This window comes from Natator depressus, chromosome 17 (assembly GCF_965152275.1).
Source record: "Natator depressus isolate rNatDep1 chromosome 17, rNatDep2.hap1, whole genome shotgun sequence".
Taxonomy (NCBI): Eukaryota; Metazoa; Chordata; order Testudines; family Cheloniidae; genus Natator; species Natator depressus.
The window spans coordinates 19,141,179-19,163,806 of NC_134250.1; the positions used below are offsets into that span (position 1 = coordinate 19,141,179).

Consider the following 22,628-nt stretch of genomic DNA (forward strand, 5'->3'; position numbering starts at 1 on the left):
TCTACCCGCCCTGGTCCTTCGCGCTGCTCCCTGGCTCCCAGCAGGCCAAGCACCCTCACTCCCCCTTCAATTCCTCTGGCTGCATTCTGCTGGGAAGCGCCCGTCCACCCCCGCTGTGACTTGCCCCTCCTGGGCCTTTAATGCAGCTCGAACTGCAGCAGAATAATTCAGAGTAAACCTGGGAGCCAGGGAGCCCGATTTAAGCTTGTGGGCCCAGATCCACACAGGAACTTCACCCCCCACTGAAATCAATTTGGTGCCTAAATACCTGTGAGGATCTGGTCCTCAGTCACTTTGAGGGCATCTTCCCGCCCCCCCAATTAGATCACATTGGCACAGGCACCCCTTTCTCTATGTGGGTGAGAAGTGCCAGGCATCCGTTTCAATCTCACATGTTTTGTAATAATTAATGCCAGGAGCTCAATACCCGTACCGCCAGGTCAGCTGGCGTCGCTTAGCGAGCTCTTCACCCAGCTCGGCCCTTTGGCACTGCTTTCCATTTCCACACACACACTCTTCTCCACCTCACCTTCTCTCTTGTTCCTCCTGCCCTTGCCGAAGTCTGGTGTCCCCAACTTCTTGCTCACCCTCCTTTCCTTCCTCGCCTCTTCTGCTTTGCAGCCTGGTCTCTCTCCCCCTTTTCCCTTCTCTTCTGTTCCCCTCCTTTCATTACTCCCCCAGAATCACTCTCCTCCTGTGGTGGTGTATGCCCATCTGCCTCTCTAGTCTTCCCTCTAGAGTCCCCTGATCTTCACCTTTCTCTCCCCACCCCCTGCAACCCACTTCCTCCTTCCCTCCATTGCCTGCCAAGATCTCCAGTATCTTTCCCCGCCCCCACAACTTATTCATAAAACCTTCTCCCTCTTCCCCTTCAGTGACCCCATTTGGGTTTCCAGGTAGAAGGGGGTCACCAGTGGCACATGGTTGGACAAACACCCGTCAGGGAAGGTCTAGGAGTACTTGGTCCTGCCTCAGCACAGGGGGCTGGCCTAGATGACCTACCAGGTCCCCCCCAGTCTGACATTTCTAGGAGTCTATGCTGCTTAAACCTTCTGGGTTGCCTCTCTCAGCCCCCCACCCTCATTTGCAAACAGCCCAAAGTGCAGAATGCGGGGGGGGGGGGGGCACTCTGCTGATAGGCATGGCCGGGCAGAAGTGGCCCATCCCCACGACATTTCCTGCTAGCTTGAGGCTGGGCAGCTCGGGCTGCAGCTTTGGGTACCCGACCCGTTCTGTTTGGTAGCGTAGGTCTGCGCCAAGTGCCCTCTTCGGGCAGAAAGCTGGGCCCAGCAGCTTCACCCAGGGCGAGCGGCTTAGCTTGGGATGGGAAGGGAAACTATCCCAGTGGCTCTGTGGCTGGGCTGGCGAGCAGAGTCAGCACAATAGTGCCAGGATGGACTAACCCAGATTTCCACCATAGCTCTGCCATTGGCCTTTCCCCATGGTAGAGTATGGGGCTGGGCTGGCACACACAAACACGCAGGCCCGGCTCTCCCAACCCAGCCTTTGGCTTGTGAAACAAGAGGCTCCGCAAAGCTGAGGCTGCATGGCTTGGACCCAGGGAAGAGCAGGAAGTGGAGAAACCACTGTGGAGATGACTAAGCCTTGCAACAGGGACCCAGTAGTGGCTATTGCTGTCATTCTGGGTAGAGATACTGGAAACCAACATGCAGCAGGCCCCGTTCCACCGGTTCAACCCAATGCTGAGCTGTAGGAAGTGCGTTTAACACATTTCATCCTGCAAAGCCCTAAATGGCCAGGGACTGACTTGTCTGACAGACACCTCTTTCCCTGTGCTCAGGGATGACCGGCAGGGCCACCCAAGCAGAAGACCCACTGGAGAGCAGCTGAATGATGTATTCCACCACGGCCCCACAACTCTGGAACTCACTAGCTCCCTGGTCAGTAAGGGACCCCCAGCACACTGGGTCCTGGGCCATGACTCTCCTTGCTGCTACTGTAATACAAATAATAGATGACAATAATTGACTTTCAGAGTGCCCGGCAAGCCCGAGCTGCCAGGGATAGAGGATCCCAGTGGGAAAGGTCTGAACTAAGTGTCTGGCTGCCGGGTTATTCAATATGCTAATTACTGGTTGAAAGGGACTGGGTTAGTTAGCGGCATGGTCTATTTTTACAATCTTATTTTCCGCTGTGTCAAGGAGCATTTAGAGCAAGGGAAAGAGCCCGGCTCCTCTTTATGGAATGAGTGCACCAATCACGTCAATTTAGAAAGGCAGGCCAAGGCGGGGGGGAAAATGAAGAGTGAGTGCAGAGATAAAGAGAAGGAGATTGAAGCAAATACCAGAGAGTTTGAGCACCATCTACCTTTCTTGGACACTTTCCTCCCTTCCTTAACTGAGCTGTGTTTTTTAGTGGCTCTACGGGTGCTGGCAGGTTGTGGTGCACAGGTCAGACGCACGGGAAGTCCAGTGGCTGACATCAGCATAGCCGTCATGCCTACAGGGGACACGAGATCAACATGCAGGAAGGAAACAAGGGGGAAATAAATTTATTTAAAGAAAAAAAAATAAATTTTTCAAAGAAAATAAAAAAACCCTTGATTCAAAGAACATAAAATATTTGTAAAGCAAATAAATGGGAAAGGTGATTCAGTTTGATTTCAGTGCAAGGACAGGAACTGGAGAATCCAGAGGAGGAACAGCTTGGATGGTAAATTAAAGCGGAAGAATATGTTCATGATCTGATAAATGCTACCTGAAGCCGCTGCTTTAACAGAAGCCCCCTGTCTTCACCTCGGACTTGGAGTCTATGGATTAGCATAGACTTAGGATTCCGCTATTTATATGGTAAGTGTCTCTATTTAAGGCTCAGCTCTGCAAGGTGGTGAGTACTCTTGACTCCACATTAAGAGGCTCATTGCTTTCCAGATCTGTTCCTTAGATTGTAAACTCCTTGGGGCTGAGACTGAGGGCCCTATGCTGGTGTAAATCTGGGAGTGGCTCAACTGGTTTCAATGGAGTTACAGTGGATTCATACCAGTGTAACAGAAGAATTGGGCTCAGTGTCATGTTCTAGGCATCATACAGCCTGGGACACGTCTGCACATTGACCCAGATTCATTAAAACACCAAAGCACATGCTTAGCTTCAAGCATTACGGCAGCCCCATTGACTTCAGCCGGATCTCTTCGGTGCTTTGCTAATCAAAGCCACAGGACAGCACAGTCCCACAACAAATTTGTTGAATTCGGTTTCTTAACGTTAATTATTCCTCTTAAAAGGACATCTGTTCCCTAAAGGGAAAATTGGCACAGACAGAACTTCAGGGTTGACTCGATTGATCTAATACTGCAACATTCACTATTGAAATACAGGCCAGTTACATTACAGGATTGTAACACAATCTAATGTAATAAAACTGCCCTAATGCTTACATATTCAAGGAACCTCCTGTCTGCCTCACTCCCCAACAGAAAAGTATTCTACCCTGAGAGACACCAGGATATTTAGAAAATCCCTTTTAAATGCAGCTCGACAGTGGTCAACTTTTAGCAAGAGTTACCCACCAAGGTAGTATACAAGATGTAGCAATGTGTATATTTCCCTGTTCTTAGGGTTCCCCCTACATGGGGAGTGTTAGTAACCAATAGCTCACAACTCTGTTAGCTGATATTTTAAGTATTTTGTTTTTCAAACCCTTGTTTGGCTGGGGAGGAAAAGGCAGCATAAAAGATGCACAAAATGAAATCATTCTTTAATTAGTACAATAAAATACCACGTACATGCACACAAACTAGAAAAAACTGAAAACAGGGTATTATCAGGGGACGTCTCAAGAAACCTTAAATATAGGGGACACTATCAGCTCAGTCTAAAATATATAACTCACTAAGAGCATCTATGGATTTTACATAGTCAAACGTCCCTGTGCAAAGTCAGGGTGAAATGCTATCCAATAAGAATTCTCCACTCAGCGCTGACTGCATTCTGTACAACACATTACTTTACAACATGTTACAGTAACTCCTACAGCTCCTTCTTTATACAGCTACAGACAGCCCCTGACTCTAAGACCTGACAACCTTAGGGTCTGATCCAAAGCGCATGGAAGGTGGGAGACAGAAAAGATTATTAACCCCAATTTACAGATGGGGAAGTTGGCACAGAGATTAAGTGACTTGCCCAAGGTCACCTGCAACACCTATGGCAGAGCTGGGAATTAAACAGAGATCTCCCAAGCCACAGTCCATCATCTTAACAACAAAACCATCCTTCCTCTCTAACAAGTGACTACCAGAGATGCAAGGCAGTGAAGAACTGGGCCTGATATTTGTATCCTTTCTACAGCATTGCAAAAGCTATCACAAATTGTTACTGACAGGCAAGTATTATGGTGATGGGCATTTTAGAACTGCATGTCAGACTAAAACAGAGTTGATGTAAGAAATAAGGCAACCCCTTTTAAATGGAAGATTGAAAGAAGGAAATGAGAGAAAAATAAAAGAGGGAAAAAGGCTAGATGAGAGAGGAGGGAGAGGATTTTAGGAGATTAATGAAGTTCTGTCAAAGAGATCTAGACACACAGTACATGGATAAGCTACACTCCAACAGACATGAAACATTATTTTTGAACTCAATCTCTGATGAATGTCAATATCTGGGTTTCCTTTCACATCACTCCTGCTATCAAGAGACATGTGAAAACGGAAGCTACCTGCCTCCTCATCAGCCAACCGCCTCTGCCACGCTCAGTGCTAGAGGCCAGCACTCCTGATCTCCAAACAGCGTCCACCGGGGTGGACTGTGACACCAGAACACACACACACACACACACTCCTTAAGCGGCAGCAGAGAGCCCCCAGCAGCTGTGGGGTGTTGGTAAAGAGAGAGTCTTGATTTTTAGTGGGTGAAAACATTAAGCTACTAACCTATTGTCCTGGTAACAATACCAGAGCTAGGTTCTCAGCTGTTAGAAATCAAGGAAGCTCTGTGAAAGTCAGAGCTATGTTAGTTTACACAAAGCTAAGAATCAGGCCCATAAGCTTACCAATGAAAAATGCCAGTCAGAATCTAAATTTCTTTTTAATCCTGGACTAAAACCCTGGTTCCTGCAAGACTGCTGTGCACCCTCGATTTCCAGGGCAAGCTGAGGGTACTCATCAATTTCCAGGATGCACTAAGCAGGACTAGGCCTTAAATCCTTTTGCAATATCCTAAGATTTCCACAGCAATGGAACACGGCCTTCTTTTCATTAATGGAGAACATGTGGATCATTTTTATTGCAGCCTTCTTAACCTCAGCCATTGTAACCACGCTATTACTGACCGGCTGCACTTACGTTCCATTCTTTTCTTTGGCTGAAGGGCGAACAAATTCATCCCTAGCATTGGTGGGTTTGGACCAGCTGAGTCTGGAGTCAGACCACCATTCAAGAGTGACAATTTGCTTTACCACATTTATTAAGAATTTTGGCTGCAAAAACTAAAGTGTTTTGTGCCTGTCTAGACTGTCAAAATGGCACTAAGGCAGGAAGATTCATAAATCCATGCTGGAATATTAGCCCTCCGAATAATACACTTTCATATTCAGAAGGAGACAAGATATTTTGTTCTCTGTAGTACCCAGGGATCTACTGGTTACATCTCCAAACAAGCACCTTCACGCTGTCTCCCATGCTGCCCCTGGCTCTTGGGAGGAGCTCCCTGTAAACATCTGCAAAGCTACCTCATTAGCCTCCTTCAAATCCCTCCTCAAAACTCCCCTTTGCCATGAAGCCTACACTTGACAACCGCTGGAGTGCTGAGTCCACTGCCTGTCACCAAGAGCATCTCATTGTTTCCCTGTACAACCCTACTGGTCTGAATCCATTTTCCTCTTGTCATATTTAGATAGCCACTCCCCCAAAGAGCTTACAATCTCTTTGTTCTGTGTTTGTACAGCGCCTAGCGCAATGGGATCCTGATCCCTAACTAGGGTCCTAGGTGCTATGGTAATTATACCTAGCTCTCAATACAGAGCTTTTCATCTGTAGATCTCAAAGCACTTCATAAAGGAGATCAGTATCATCATCCCCATTTTACAGATGGGGAAACTGAGGCAAGGAGTGGGGAAGAGACTTGTCCATGGCTACCCTGCAGGCCAGTGGCAGAGCCAGGACTAGAACCCAGGTCTTTTGAGCCCCAGCCCTGTGTTCTAGCCCCTAGGCAAAATTGCTTCTAATAAATACTAAATCAGCCTACAAGTTTCTGATCAGGCAGGGATGTAAACACTATTCTTCAGCTTGCCACGGAAGGAGAAATGGTAAAGCTCCTCTTAACTGTCATCTTTACTGGACAATTTGATTATGTTAATCAGCTAAAGTGTGTAAGGAACTTTGAACCTGGTCAAAGTGCTACACAGGATGATCTTCAAATGTATACAACTGATATCTAACTGAAAAGTTAATTAATGATCTAAGCTTAACTGCTCTAGAGGATATCACTGAAATATTGTGCCTATGCCATTAGAAAGCACAGGAGCTGCAGAACTGTGCATCTGAAAAACTGAGTTAACAGATTTTTACAGCCACAAGGGACCATTATGATACTCTAGTCTGACCTCCTGTAGAACACAGGCCACAGAATATATCAGTTTCATTAGCTAAGCTTTACCAGAGCAATATTGATCCCAGTGTGCATCTGGGGCAATATACTAACAACGCGTATTGGAGGTGATGAATCATCATAAATAAAATAGAAACGTATTACATGAACTTTATACCCACCCAGCACGTCAGGAGGTGAAACCACATAGACAGCAATGCTCACATGCCATCACAAGAGATTCCTCCTCTGAGCATCTAGCAAGAAGGCAGGAAGATGGACGAGGTGAACTACTGGGCTGTCCTCCTCCTCCTCTACTTTCTTTTGTCTTTGGGGACAACATGTGGCAGAGGAATCAAACGCAGCACAAAACGAAGCGTGCAACAGTAACAAAGCACATCCTTCCTGAAACCAAGGAATCACTGAGCAAGAGGCCAGTCACTTGGTGCATCACTGGCTGGGCTCCCTTACATTTGAATCATTTGCGTAGCCAACAGCTGTTTTTCCCTTAAGCGTCTAACATAACACAGGAAATCTCAGTATTCAGCAATCAACTCTTGGGGAGTCTGATGGCAAAAATCACTTGTGATGCTTCCTTATGCAGATAAGCCAGCTTTGCTGTTGAAACTGGCTTATCATGCTTGACTCCTCTTCAGCACCCGGAAATCACTGGGTATGTCCACACTGCCATCAGAGGGGTGACTGCAGCTTGGGTAGACATACCCACGCTAGCTTAAATTTAGCTTGCACAGCTAAAAATTGCAGCAGCCCAGGCTGTACCAGCCCACCTGGAACCCAGGGTACGTAACCACATTCCTAGCTCATGCTCAAGTCCATGTCGCGGTGGGCTCCTGGATATTTTTAGCTGTGCTGGGCAGATTAAAGCGCACGCAAGTTCGCCTACCTGAGCAGCCCTCTGATTGTAACACAGACCAACCCAGTGACACCGTTAACACTGTCTCATCACTAGGGCTCTTGGCATCAGTTTCACAAGATGAAGGAGCCAATTACTTTTGTATCCACTAATGACAAGTATTTATAGGCATGTGCTCAGCACCTTAGAACCAGGGACATATTACAAGGCTCAAAGATCGTTCTGACTTTCTATTTCCACGATGATCTCCATGGGGATGAAACAGAAGAAACAGCACATGAGGATGTAGTGATTTAAGCTACGTTTTCCTTAAAGTTGGCTAGTGGCCGGCAAGAGATCTTTAAGGAATGCAGATTTGCCACGGTAGGAGAACAACAAATGAGGGCTAAGCTTTTATCTAGGAACACTACGGGTCTGTATCTTCAGAGCTACTCAGCGGGTTAGCCAGGCAACATTAGGGCTTGACGACACCTTCCACACTGCAGTGGCACCAGTGCACGTACTCCACCTCCCGGAGAGCTCTGTCCCAACACAGAGTCTGTAGCATAGACCAAGCCTTAGTGTCAGAGACAAATTCTCTGCTGATTTAACTCCACTGACTCCCGCCGAGAATCTGGCTGCTGTTATTGAATCTGTGTTGGAATTTGAAAATCTACCTGCAGCTCAGTGCAGATTTTAGCATGTTGTTTGTGCATACAAACTGCACGTGTGTTGTAAACCAGGTTAGTCTTGCTATGGCAATGGTCACAGCAATCAAGGATCTAAGTGGTCTCCCATTCAAAGAGATTCTTACTGTTGTGTGCTGTGCAAGGACTGAGGATGGGACAAGGGTAGCAGGTTGTGTGTACCCAGGCTGGATATGTGAGCAAGCTCTAACATGTCACTTTGTCCAGCTGCCAGTTTTTGTTCAAATGTACTTTAGAGTCAAGACTTGCACGGGGACCAGAACTTTGCTTTGAATAGCAATAGAGATCCTACGCAGTATTGCCAACTCTCACAATGTTCATCGCGGGTCTTGTGATATTGAGGATTTTTCCCCCCAAAGCCCCAGCCCCTGGAATCATGTGAATACATGAGAATCTCAGCTTGCATTTTAAAAAAAGATAATTCCTGACCCTCATGGTTATGGAGATTTAAAGCTGGAAACCAGGGGCCATGTACCCCTTAACATATCAAAAACCAGAAGGTAAATACAAAGAACCCCAAAGTGTACTTTTAGTATGGTGTTACTTTTAGTTACAAGGCCCGTTTCAAACACGTGGAGGAGCATATCTGACTGGTACCCAAAGCTCCTGAGACATCAGTCCATTCGTCCCAGAATATAACTAGTTTCCTAATGAATGGACCAAATGAGAGATAATCCAGCATAGCAATAGATTTATTACCCTACAGCAGCTGGCTAGGCTTAGTTTTGGGCCTGCCTTTTTCACCCCAGAAGGGCCACTCTCTGCACAGCCAATGATGAGCAGACTATTAAGATTGGTGGTACAGACCTTCACTGAACTGCCCCTGTGAGGTTCTCCCCTGGCTCTATGGTTCTCCAGCGACCCGCACAGCCACTCCTGCCGATCCACAGAACAAACTAGTTTGAGAACCGTGCAGGGGAGCTCAGAATGTGTCCAAGGAGGGGATCTTTGCCTTATTAAGTCATCTGAAGCATGAAAAGTTGGGGAATCAAGATCAACAGAGGCTTTTCCAGTTTCCAAAGAGAGATCCTGAAGTTACCAAAGACACAGTAGCCCAATAAGATGGGAAGGAGAGGTCACCAATTAAAGGCCGCGTCAAGTAAAGCCATGATGAAATTCAGTATTCTTGTCCCCAGAACTCCACTGCCTGCTGCTCTTCATAGATGTTCCCGGGCACTTCCTTTCCTTACACACACACTAGTTAAGCTACCCACACCTTTCCCCCGTGACTTCTTTTACAGTCACGTTCGAATAAGGATTTTCTGCTGAAAAAGAAAAACTGTGTACTGCTGTAGCCTTCTCAGACCTTTTAAAGGCTGCCACACTGAGCAAAAGGCAGCATGGTGCTTCCGTTAAAGATTACCACCCTCTGCTCCAGTCAAAGCCAGGTCCTGTAAAGATTCAGGTCTAAACAAGAAGAGTGTTTGCCTTTTAGAAGCTAGCATTTGCCCATTGATCATGCCCTAGTCGGAGCATTTCTGGACTCCTGTAGTGCAGTGCGTGTCTTGTCAGCTGCTGTACATGTGATCTCACAGACTTGGCCTCATTTTTAAGTTAAAGAGATTCTGAAAGTTTTAAAATTCTCGTTCCTGTACCCCCGGCCTCCAACAAGAGTAGAAGAATTGATTGCAAAAGTGGCTTTTTAAACAAAGGTGGTGATAAAATGCTGGTACCAGTTACCTCCTGGAGTTATTCTCTATTAAAGCATCAAGTCCAATTGCCTCTTCCAAACTGAGAGCGGATGCCCCGTATATGGAACGTACCAGCAGCTGATTATTAACATAGCTCCGATCCAGCAATACCTTTCAGCACGTGCTTTGTTGAATCTGGCCCTATATGGTTAACCCAGGGGTTTTCTAGAAACACTCTCCTTTGTAACAGTGCCTAGAGAATGGGTCCATTTGACATGTCACTGCATATAGTAATGAGCCAAATTCAGAGCACGTATAAAAGGTGAAACTCAACTGAGGTCAGCCACTTACACGAGGTCTGAGTCTGGCCCAGTGTCTCATGTCCATTAAGTAGGTTTGAGAATTTCTAGCAGATGGAGGGATCGGATGCTTGGCTGAACATTTAGATGATTTCCAATATGCAATCGCTACGACTAACTGGACGGCACCAACAGTGCACTAGGTGCTTTCTAGATGTATAAGACATGGAGACGACTACAAACACGGCCCCAGTGCTGGAGGACAGACGCACCCAGGTTGTGGAGTATTCGCCTCGGTATGCTCCCCCACTCAAAGAGCTTACGGTCCAAGCAGACAGAATACAAAGGATGGGAGTGGGGGATGTGCTGTTATGTACTCAAAGATGTCCTGCCACGCGAGGGCGTCATCGGACACCACCATATGGGCCTTGTGGCAGTTCTGTCCCAGGGCAGTGCTATTATTAAAGTGCATGGACTGCATTAGTAAGCAGAAGACATCGTGTGATCAGCAGAACCTCCAGTTTCAGAAGACGCTCCCAAACTAGAATTCCAGTTGCTGTGCACTAGCTGAATTAAGAGGGGGCAAACATACCAGCAAGCGTTCCACCCCCTGGGACGCAGACTAGCAGTGCTTACACTGCAAACCACACGGGCGTGGGATCATTATCCAGACAACGCCATTTAGAGTCGCAAGGAGCAATTCTACTCTGAAAAGCAACTATGTAAAAATGGATTCCTCCTTCCCTAACAGATCTGCTCCCTGGGAGTATTCAGAGTCAGAGCGGCAGACTTCAGCGACAAACGTAAGCTCCTCCTACTTACTCCCGCAGTTACAGGAGAACTCATGCTTCATCTACAGAATTGCTAACCAAGTTCCATATGCTTGACTTCCTCTCTCTGTCAGCCTTTGCCCTTATAGGTAACAAGTCTACACACTGTGGCATTGTAGAAAGACAAGGGTGGGACTGTTCCCACCCTATTACCAAAGCAAGGACAGCAATACAAAGCCAAGTAGGTACTTATCGCAACGTGGTTGAGAAAAGCCAACCAGCTGCTGGTTTGTGAACTTTCTAAACATTTTCAAACACACTAGCTTTATTCTCTATCCTGTGCCAGGCCCTGGCTACACGACAGGGCCCTCTAGATTCTTATTAGAGGCTAAGTAAGGAAGCAAGTTACAAAGGAAAGGAAAAAAACCTAGGGAGAAAACAAATAATTGAGGAGGAGTCATTACCTGCCAAAGCTTGGTTCACTTTGCTGGGCTTGGGCATCTCGACCGGCAGATTTTGGACACTGGGGAGAAAAAAAAACACACAACAAAACAAAAAGTTTATCACCACCGCATGGATGACAGACAAGATGGGGCAATTCAGCGGCACGTGGTGTTCTGTCCAACGGCCACGGAGAGTACTGTGCTTGTGTTAGGTACATTTTCCCATTGTACCTAACAAAGTCAATCACTGCAGAATTTAGGTTTCTCTCTCGTACGTACCAAAGTACAGCTGGAGACACAGCAAAGGCAGAAAGGCATTAGACCTTCCAGGTGACTTGCTGCACTGGTTGTCGATGCTAGTGAAAATAAAAGCAATCTCACTGCATAATAATAATACAACCTCCTCTTATATAGTGACTTTCAGCAGCAGATCTCAAAGCACTTTACAATGGAGGTGAGCACCATTTACAGATGGGGAAAAATGAAGCACAGGGAGGTGAAAGTCACAGCAGAAGTCTGGTGTGAATCTAGCTCAAGGGCCCTATCCATTGGACCGCACTGGGTTATGGGAATGGGAAAGCAATGGGAGATCCAAAAGACCTAAAGGAGTTAGATGTCCAATTTCCCTTGAGTCTGATAACCCCATTTGGAAATCCCAGCCTAGTTCCTTTACGAATTGAGAGAGAGAGAGAGAGAGAGAGAGTGTCCGTGTCCGTGTGTGTGTGTGTCCGTCCAGTGGCAAGAGGATGGAATTTCATACTAAGGTGAATTTGGAATACCTGGGCATGGGCCACAGAAGCGTGTTCTGACAACGACGAGGATTAGTAAGGAGAGCGAGGGCAGCAGATTGAAAACACACAGAGACAAGAGGTCACAGCAAGAAGGTTCGGGTTACGTGGAGTGGGGAAAGGAGACCAAGGCCTTGTCTACACGGACAGCAAACCAGGGTGTGAATCTACAGCACGCTAGCTGGCCATGTAGTCCCCGCTATAACCCAGTAGATTCACACCCTGGCTTGCTGTGTGGTAGCATCCCATGTAGACAAGGCCCGTATAAATGTAAAGGGAACATCCAGATCTGATGTTTCAGGTACTGGGGTTGTGAGACCACTTCAGTCTAGGTCGGAGTATTAGTCAAGGAGGACAGGCGGCCATGCTCTGCCTCAATGAGATAGTCAGTCAACCCCGGCTCACCCAATGTAAGAGAGCAATAATAGTGTTTACACAGTGCCTGTCACCTCTAGAGAGCCCAACAGGGTATCACAAACTACTGAAATGCAGCCTCTCTGGGGTGGAGGGAAGAAAGCAACAGACAAGCACACAGCACAATGGAGGGGAGGGGCAATTTTGCACAGGATATTAGAGCAAAAGAAGCGGCAGCACCACGTTTACAAAACACAAAGGCCACAGGCTCCTTAGGCTCAGATTATTAAAGTGGTCTAGGGGCTCTGGGACGGACGGACCGATCCCCCCTCTCCCCACATACCAAGAGAAGCTTCTGTTTCTAGGCCAAAAGAAATCGGATCGACTGCCATTAAAAATCAGATTCCAAATACTGCACAAAGCAGGTTCTCTATTAAAATCACTTTCAAGACCCACTTTCCTCTTTTCTCCCCCCATTTTTCCTCCTCCCGCACATGCCTGGAGACGCGCTGTGACTCAGACACGGGGCAGGGGCTCGATGCAGGAATCCGCAGGCGGAGGCGCTATAGCCTGAGTTTTGGGGGTGGTCAGAGGAAAAGGATTATAATGGTTTCTTCTGGCCCTACAGAATACTGCCTCATGGTGTTTTCCCATCCGGTTATTTCAGTGACTGGGTTTTCCCCGCTCACACTAAGCTGTCCAGAATTTCTCAATCTTTTCAAATGACATCACTTCACTGCTCTCTCTAAGGGCGTGATCCAAAGCCCACCGAAGTCCCTGAAAAGGCCCCCAGGGATTGCAAAGGGCTTGGATTAGACCCTAAAATCCATTTCATTCTTCACGACATTTCTCTTCTGATTTGGCCTCTTCCCAGCAGTACGTCATCTTGGTGTTTTTTTCCCTCCCTTTCCTCTCTCGCCCAATCTCTTCCCCCCCCCCCCCCACCCGCCTCCCTGGTCGTCTCTAGGAGAAGAGCCACAGCGAGGAAGCGTCTCATGCTCCAAACACGGAATACAAACGTTTTCAAGGCTCAACGAGCGAGGGCGAATTTGAGGATCGCTCTGCCAATGTCAACGAGCTGACAACCCTGAACCAAAACGGCTCACCTCCTTCCTCCTGAACACCGCACAGGACAGAGTGACGTCCCACCCAGAAGATCTGTTCTCTCAAGTTCTAAGCTTTGGGTCCGTGATCCCAGCACATGACGGCTGGAAATCCCCCCAGCTTCACTATTCTGGGTGGAGTTATCTCCCGCTCCACTGCACCTCCATATCATTACACACACACACACACACACAAGCTAGCCCAGTTCGTCCCTCGTGCTGAGTGGAGAATTGCAGACTAGTGCTATCACTTCCCTTTTTGTCCTTCTTGTGAACGGCAGAAAACATTAAAGAATACAACCAACTCCTTGGCTCTGCAGGGAAGGTGGGTGGATAAGGGAGGCTCTCTTTCAAGGTGTGTCTTCAGGGAATGACACAAGAACGGCATAGCTCTCCTGCCCATCTGCAAGAGTACCAAAAAGCTCCAGAGAGGCCTCTGCAGATGAGAGAGAGCAGCAGAGGTGCCTCGTGTGTAATTCCTCATAAGTGCAACTTCAGTGGTGGGAACAACACTGGAAGCTCAAGAGTAGCAGGGCTCAGGTGTTTTTACTGCCCTGCATTCGTGGGCACTGGGGGTGAACTGCATGTCCCATTTTTGCCAGCTAAGGAGAGATCAAGTAATGCAGATACCAGGCATCCACTGAGTAGCTGAACTGGCGAAAGCACCACTACCCCCTGCAAAGCAGAAGCAAAATCCCTCAACTGGAACAAATATATCGAGATTTCCTGTCACTGCTACGGTATACAGAAGGGTGGCACATTGGGTAATCTGTGCTCAAATCGTGTGCTGGACGCCCACGAGGACAAGCCGGGAGCCTAGACAAACCACGCTTTGCAAGAGTAGGCACGGACATTTCTCATAATGCTCAACCACTGCAGGAGTCAGGGCCCTCGTGAAACGACAAGTGACCTTGGGATTTCACAGCGGGAAGAACGCATCTCCTGTGCCTAGTACGTATTTTCTCTCTTAGGGTCACAGACCCAAGCCTGGTGAAATGGAGGGAAGTGATGGGTCCTGTTGCGGGGTTGACTCCTCACCACATGGTTTTGCGGGTATATTCAAAGCCACAGTCCTGGGTAGAAAGTTTTGTTATGCAAAAAAGGTGCCAATGAGCCACTCACCAAAGATTGACCCTAGATCTGAGAACCACAGGGCAAGCCAGCTGACCAAGCTGACGGGGTGCAGTGAAATGAATTGGGAGCCTTTTGTCATTCGGCTACACAAGATGTTAAGGAGTGGGGCAAAGGGGAGCGGGATGGATCTGCTGGGAACAGATCCTGCTGGTAACAGCCATTGCTCCCATAAATGGAGCTACAGCAGAAGTCATTTTTTTGGGGCAGGAAACACCCCTCAAAAACTCCTCATCTGCTGACACAGTCAAGCCCACGGAGCAGTATTTCCCTCGGTCCATGTCTCCGACAGATGCCCGCACACCGATATGGCTCACGAGACTTTCCAGACGCTTGTCTGAAGCTGCACGAGAAAGAGAGGCCTTGGCATGAGATTACTCAATGTTATTTCAGCAGCATCTTTGTTTTAAGAGCCCTTATTTTACAGCCCCTCTGTCTACCTTGGCACAAGAAGAGCTGACTTGGTTTGACCTAAACTAAGCAGTTCTGAACAAGTAAAGCATCTGCCACACACACACACACACACACACTCAAAGAGAAAAAACACAGACATGACAACACTGCTGCACCTCCTTCCTTGCAGGGACAGAAACACTGGGGAAGAAGTCAGACTGTCTTTAACATCCATTTCGAAATGGAAAGGTCTGCATTTGCCTGTTTAGGACAGAGTGGATTTTACTCCCATGACACCCGAGTGGAAATGACCCTGGGCAAAAGACTACATGCAAAAGTTGGGCAACTCCCACTAACACGCCTGATGCTCGGGGTTTGTATCACCCTCTATCCAGTCAAAGTACTGCAGCCCCCATCACCACAGAAGTGGAGCCCCTCCCTGCCTTTAATGCAGCTATCCTCACAGCACCTCTGTGAAGCAGGGCACGTTCCCAGGGAGGGGGGAAATGTGGGCCCACTCCCCTTGCTGAGGGAGCCCTTGCTAAGGCTCAGGACACAGACACGTCCCTAAAGAGCATTAGGGAAGCAGTGCGTAGCAATACCCCTCTGAAGGATAATTAAACTGACCTAAATCCCCATATGGACAGTGCTAAAGCTATCCGCCTCTCAGGGGGTAGATTACCGACGCCGATGGGAGAACCCCTCCTGTTGGCGTAGGCCATGTCTACGCTCCACTGGGATTTGACCCACATGTTTCTAACCAAAACAATGCCAGGCTGGGGAACGGTAAAGCTTAAAGCTTGGATTAAAACCCCAAAGTCAAACACCTCCAAGGCCTCTGAAGTACAATAGTTCTCTTATGTTTGGCAGATGCATGATCATTCTGCACCACCTGCCTGAACAAACAGCTGCTCGTAGAGTGATGGTGGAGGCCCGTCAAGCAGAAGCCTGAACAGCTGCAGAACTGTTTTTACTCTGGCACAAACAGGAAGGATTCACTGCAATAATTTAGCTAGGCTATAATGGGGACATGACATACGCCCGGGTAGACAGACTCGCACTAGCTGCGCTCAAACTAGTGCCCTGAAAACAGCAGCATGGATCTCTGCCCAAGGCAAAGCCTGCCCAGCCCCCTGGGTCTGAGCGCAGGTGGCTAGCCCAAGACTAGCTGTTCTTGGCAGGCTAGCTTAAGCGAATCAAACCTCCCAGCTGCACCCATGAACTGTGAGCAGTTAATCCTGAGCAACAGCAGGAGTAAAGTCACCTGCTCATGTGAGGCCACATGATGGGTATGATGAAAATTCTGGACTCCCACTTCACAGAATTAACATCACACTTAGCTAGATTTCTTTAGGTTTTTTGTTTTTTTTAAACAAAATGGGAAACAATAGAAAGTGGTTTGTTATTCTTTGTATCTCAGCTGAGATCAGGGCTCCACTGTGCTATACAAACACAGTGAGAAAGTCCCTGCCCTAAAGAATTTACCTCCTTGTCTACAGACAAGACAGGTGAATCGGTGGGAGGGGAAAGAGAGAAAGTTGCAGAGCAGGAATAGAACCCAGCCCTACTGATTCCCTCCGCCTTGCTCTAGCCACTAGGCCCTGCTGCTTCTCATAGCGTTCAGCATTTGTCAGGATCGAGCATCTACCCACTTCCAGTAAAGTCACTATTAAGCACCACACCCATAATCTGCAAATACTGTGTATGTCAAGCCACTGTAAACTCACCCCCCTTTGATTTTAAACACAGAAACTAGCTTACAGCTATGAAAGCCTCCTGCTACCACATACTGCTGAATGGAACATTTGGGGCCAGAGCTACCCTTGGTTTAATTTCAGCGACATTAATGGAGTTACACCAGGGATTACACTGGTCTGCTTTATAATTATTACATTGTCGAGCAGCTTCCTGCAGCAGTGTTAGATCTTCTTTTATTACGCCAAGGACACTTCTTACCAAACTTCAGCGATTTATTCTTCTCTGTAATTAACCAGAGTGATGCAAAGAGCATTACTACGCTGCGGTTCCCATTGCTTTGAAATATACCCTTTCCCATTCCTGGTGTTATCTTCAGAAAGCACCTAAGCTCACAACAGGCCCATGGCACCAGCAGTTGGAAGGCACTGACTGTATTGTAGTTTCTCTCTGCTACACATCCAGCTGGCAGTGGGAATAATAAAATACACCATTCTTACAGAGCGATGTTTCAGCTGCAGAGGTTCAAAGTACTTTGTAAAAGAAGGTCGGCGTCCCCACCCCCATGTTACAGATGGGAAAATAAGGCACAGAGAAGTGAAATGACTCCCAAAGGCAACCCAGCAGGGTAGTGGCAGGGCCAAGAATGGAACCCCCCCCCCACCCCGTCTCCTGAGTTCCAATCCAGTGCCCTACCCATTGGGCCACACTGTTTCCTGCTCCTCTCTGTAATTACCTTGATCTATCAAAGACTCAAGGGAATCAGGAATTTAATCTACCTTTGAAAAACTTTGTTGAACCCCATCTGCACTGCCCAGGATAAATGTAAAATTAATGCATTTCATTGCTCGATGCCAACTGCTCCTGCAAAAGTGCAGACCTCATATTCAAACCATATTATAACATGGCATGTTCTTGCCAGTGTAGAGAGAAATTCACATTATAATTGTGTTTCAGACCTAGATATCCTCCAGGGGTGACACACGGTTGCAGCTCTGCCTATTCCTCAATTCAGTCACATTCAATTAAAGCTACACTGAACTGCGGCCACTTTAATTCTGAATATGAGCATCCACACAGGGGTTTAATGTGATTTAACTAATCCACTTTAAATTCACACTTTCGTTCACTCGCATTAACTTTGCCGAGGGCCCCCCTCCCCGTGTAGACAAGTCTTTGGAAAGGAAATGCCCAGAGAGGAAAGGAGGGCAAAGCTGTTCATTGGGTGGTTGCTCTGGAGACCTCAATCTTTTCACTGCCCCTTGCACACACAGGTCAGGGTCACAAAACCCAGGCTCAGAACTGTCATCAGAACGGACGGGCCTCTGAGCGTGGACTACAAAACTGGCAAGGGTACGTCACAACGGAGATGCATCAGCAGACCTCTGTGTTGGAAGCTCACACAGACACCCAGCTCTTGCCAGGGTAATTAGTCTCATGTTCACTGACACTGAATCAGCCACCAACATTAACATTTCCCTGAAATGTACAAACGACAAAGGAGGAGAGGCATATGGACTGTGAGGGAAGAAAAGAAGAAACGTTTTGTAGAAACAAACCCGAGCTGAGGAGGGAAAAGGGGGGAGGGGGGGAATCTAGTGTATAAAGTAACCCAGGAATGTCACAGCTAGAAGTAAAATGAAACACATTGTGAGAGTCGGCTGCTCAGGTTTCCTCTAATGCATGGGTATTAGAATATTTTCTGTTGGAAAATGGAATTTCACAAGCCGGAGAAAAGAACCCCGGACAGGAATAATTAACTGGACTTCCGACTCAAGTCCATCATGTGGAAAGAAAGGGAAAAGTCATCCAGGGCTGTCTGCTAGGGGTGAAATTGTCCCTTTCACAGCCTGCCTTCTATAGTTGCTGCTACTTAAGGCCAAAATTACCCTCACTGTCCCTCTTCCCTTTGAATTCGTGTGTGTAGGGTCAGAAGCGGGAGGGGGAGAGAGAATACAAGAAAACTCCCAGAGATTTAAAATCCAGAGTCAGGAGGAGGCCACAAGGCATCCAGAATCAACATCTGACACAAAGATTTGCACTGCCCATCCTTTCCTGATTCACAGGGTTTCAGCTTGCTCCTCCAATGTTGCACTGATGGGGGGAGGAGTGTAAGAGCACAGTCTCTGGACCCTCCCTAAAGTCTCCCCCAGCTCTACTGACAGACATCTGTCAGCATCAAATAAAGGAATAGCTTTTCAAGTGAATTTCACATGGAGTGCACAGGAAACAAATGACAAGGGTATGGTTAGGATACAGGCTAATATTAGATACTGTTCCCCCACCCCCTCTGCCCAAAAACGAACAAACCCACCCCACAGCTAAAGCAGAAACTCCACAGCCAGAAGCTCACAGGGTAAAGGCAGCCAACAAAACTCTCACCCTCCACACCAAGTTCCAGTCCCACAGAAAGCGAGTCTGAAGATCTCCCCACAGCAACGTCAAGTGGCTCTCTCCTGCTCGACGCATTGAATCTTTAACAGCCAGACAGTGATCAGGAATTGAGCAAGCAGGCAGGAAGGTCAAACCACAAAGGCAGATTTCATAGTCTGCAGGTAGGACCACTCCTGTCTCACACTTTGCAGGTGTCTAGTCTCTCCCACACCCCTCCAATCACCCTGAGAGAATACGCCACATTCCCTGTGGTGTTGCATTGTTCCCAGCAGATGCCTGATCAACTAACCCCTCTGCAGCCTCTAAAAGGCTTAATGGGCCACAGATTATTGTGAATGTAGTGGGCACCACACTGTCTGCAAGTAAAGTCAGCAAGTTTCGTTACTTCACCGATGGGCACCCATCTCCAAAGCCACCTTCAATATACTAACAGCTCACAGCCATTTGGCCCTCCAGGAATGTGGGACTCACAGTCCAAATCCTAACCAGGGCCCAACTGAAAACTGCCCAAAAGCTTAGTCCACATGGGAAAGAGAAGGAAATGCAATGGCTCTTAGGGCACTCTGGTACTATGCTGCTCGGTGTGGATTAAGAATCAATCCAGTCCAGCATCAGTGACAAAGCATATTAGTTAGGAGCTAGCTAATCTGAGCATCCCTTAATACACCTGAGATGACAGAACAGTTTGGTTCTGTTTGTGAACCAGTGTTTCCAAACCGGCTGTGTGTTTAGTACAGGAAACAGTAGCCCAGGAGACACACGAGAGGGGTTGTATTCTTCCAGAGGAATGCCTGTCTTCTGCTTGCACAAATCCACAGAGGTTGCAGAATTGAGGATGATCTGGAACCAGTGAGTCCACCTGCTTGATTTCACGGCAGCCCTTACCCCACAAAGAGCTCACACCACCTAGTACCTAACTTAGTCTTAGGGAAGGTCCGTCTTCAGGTGATGTCTCCAGTGCCTATCTGTTCATTCCTAAAGCCTCCTTCCCCAAGGATCAGCATGCACTTTGCAAACTACATATATAAATATAAATGCACCACTGAAATGTAGCCACCTCTGGGGAGGAAAGCCAGCAGCCAGCTAGGCCAATAGCCTAGAGCACTGTGTAGTAGTTTGGAAACAAAAGGGGAATTTGGGACAGGAAGAATCTTTTCCTCTTATGCAAAATGCTAGAGATATTTAATGTTCAGACAGGGCTTCATCTGTAAATGTCTCATCTGAATGTAAAATATAATACTGCAATATTAGAAATCAGAGTAAATGTTTCTTTTTAAAATCAGGACACCGAGGCTCAAAATAATTTGAAAAAACATTCAAATCCCCCTTACTACCATCCTCTTGTATTAACAATACAAAGCACTTTAAAAGTCCTATAGACTATTCAACCTTCATGTTGTTTATATTTTTACACTGGATCAACCTGGACAATTAAACTAGTACAGTGAACTAGCAGGTTCATGGTCAGATTCTCCTGCACTCACACGATGTTCCAGTGTCTGGGTTATTACAGTGAAACACACATAGCTCTGTAAATGTACGCAGCACTTTACAAACACATGGGCTCAGGCAAACTTCACTGGACATGAAGTTCTCCCACTTTTTTTCCATGAGGCCACTCACATGAGTAACAGCTACATGAGTAATACTTTGCAGGATCAGGCCCATAGATAAATCACGTGTCCTGTCCACAACCAGCTTTGCAAACGCTGCTAGGTGAGGTTTAAATCCACAACAGGGAATTGTCGTCACTGGAAATCAGACAAAAAATAGTCACAAAAACATTTCCATTAGTCCTAGTTTTGGTAATTTCCTTTTTAAACCACAGATCTAAGAGCCAACAATATTTAGTGCTTTTCATTTATAGATCTTCAAGCGTTTTACAGAGGAAGGTCAACATTACCCTCATCTGGAAAATGGGGAAACCGAGGCACAATGTGGTGAGGTGACTTCCCAAGGCCACACAGAAACTCAATGGCAGAACTGGGAAAAGACCAAAAGTCTCTTGACTTCCAACCCAGTTCCAAAGGAGTTCTTTGCATTTTTCTGGGGGCAGGGGAGTTGCGGAGAGAGGAAAGAAAGCACCCAGAGAGCCAAAGAGAACCCTTTGGAGTCATTGCCTGGGTCCCGGCATTGTGATCGTCAGACCGTGCAGACTGCACCTTTCAAGTATCTGAAACCGACTGATCAGGCAGGCCAAGCAGGTTTCGTCTGTTTTTTTGCGCAGAAAGCAAGCAGTGCAGAGAGATGGAACGCAACGGTAACAAACTCGCCTATGAACTGAGGTAGTCCTTGCAGCAAAGTGTACAAACCATGGTCTTTTGTATAACCAACAATTCTATTTTTTACATATAGATAAATGACAATTTGTAAACGGCAAACCTGCAGAGGTTTCTGGGCAATGTCCAAAATAGCTGGACAGATAACAGTTTAATTTCTGAAACAGTTTTCAGAAATCGCTGCCTGCCATTATTTTGGGATTGCTATTCAGCCATCCTCTCCACTACTGGGGGAGTGCACGTGATACCACACTGTACTTCCCCGCCTGAGGCCCAGCCAAATGATGCATAGTAGGACTGAGAAAATTCAGCTCTTTAGAAAGCACAGAGAAATGAGAACACTTCCAAGATTCAGCTGGAAATGAGCCCCCTGACTTCCTAATGCTTTCCAATGGGACATGAATTCTCTCAATCTGATTTTGCACCACAAGGTTGCTGAGACAGCAGCTTCCTCTAGGAGTGTTAAGCTTCCTCTAGGATGCATCTGATGAAGTGAGCTGTAGCTCACGAAAGCTTATGCTCAAATAAACTTGTTAGTCTCTAAGGTGCCAGAAGTACTCCTTTTTAGGAGTGTTAATTGCACCTTGGAGACTTTAAAGAAACATTATTTAGTGATCAACTGAGCTCTGCAGTTTGATGCAGTGACCACATTACACTGGAGTTTTCCTTTCAACTCAATTTGATTGTCCATCAGGAATAGCTTTGTGTAGAGAATTAGGGAATCATTCCCACTTTCAACGCTTCCTTATTTGTTCTGTAGTTTGAGAGGACGGGAGACATTATTTGTTGATGGGTGGAGGAGCTGAAGTATCATGAAGCACAAAGGCACCACACAAGCTACATACAAGTGCAACAATAGTCAGGAGATCTGGAGTACCTCTACACTGCAAAAACACACCCCAGCCAGTGAGTCTCAGGGTTTGTCTACACTGCAAAAAAAACCAAACAACCACCCCAGCCCCAAAACAACACACACCTGGTGGTACAGTCTCAGAGCCTGGATCCACTGACTAGGGCTTGCAGAGCTAAGAATAGCATTGTAGATATTCAGGCTTGGACTGGAGCCTGGGTTCGGAGACCCACCCTGCTCACTGGGTTTCAGAGCCTGGGCTCCAACTCCAACCTGCTATTTTTAGCCCAATAGACAACTCCGGCTCCGAGCTGAATTTCGCTACTGCAGGCTTTTATTATTATTATTATTTTAAAGTGTCGATAAACTCCTAGCATAATGACAGGTTTCAGA

General features: G+C 47.0%; 1 protein-coding gene across 5 annotated transcripts in view; it reads right to left on the minus strand.

The window, feature by feature from the left end:
* DTX2 (deltex E3 ubiquitin ligase 2) overlaps positions 1–22,628 on the minus strand; it is a 61,214-nt gene that overhangs the window by 18,721 nt on the left and 19,865 nt on the right. For 3 of the 5 annotated variants that reach the window (XM_074974233.1, XM_074974232.1, XM_074974234.1), the window contains exon 5: positions 11,270–11,328. In XM_074974233.1, coding sequence (XP_074830334.1) covers positions 11,270–11,328 — 59 coding nt within the window. Of the gene's footprint in view, positions 1–2,328; positions 2,461–11,269; positions 11,329–22,628 lie in introns of all 5 variants that reach the window. The other 2 variants (XM_074974230.1, XM_074974231.1) reach the window with 1 other exon arrangement.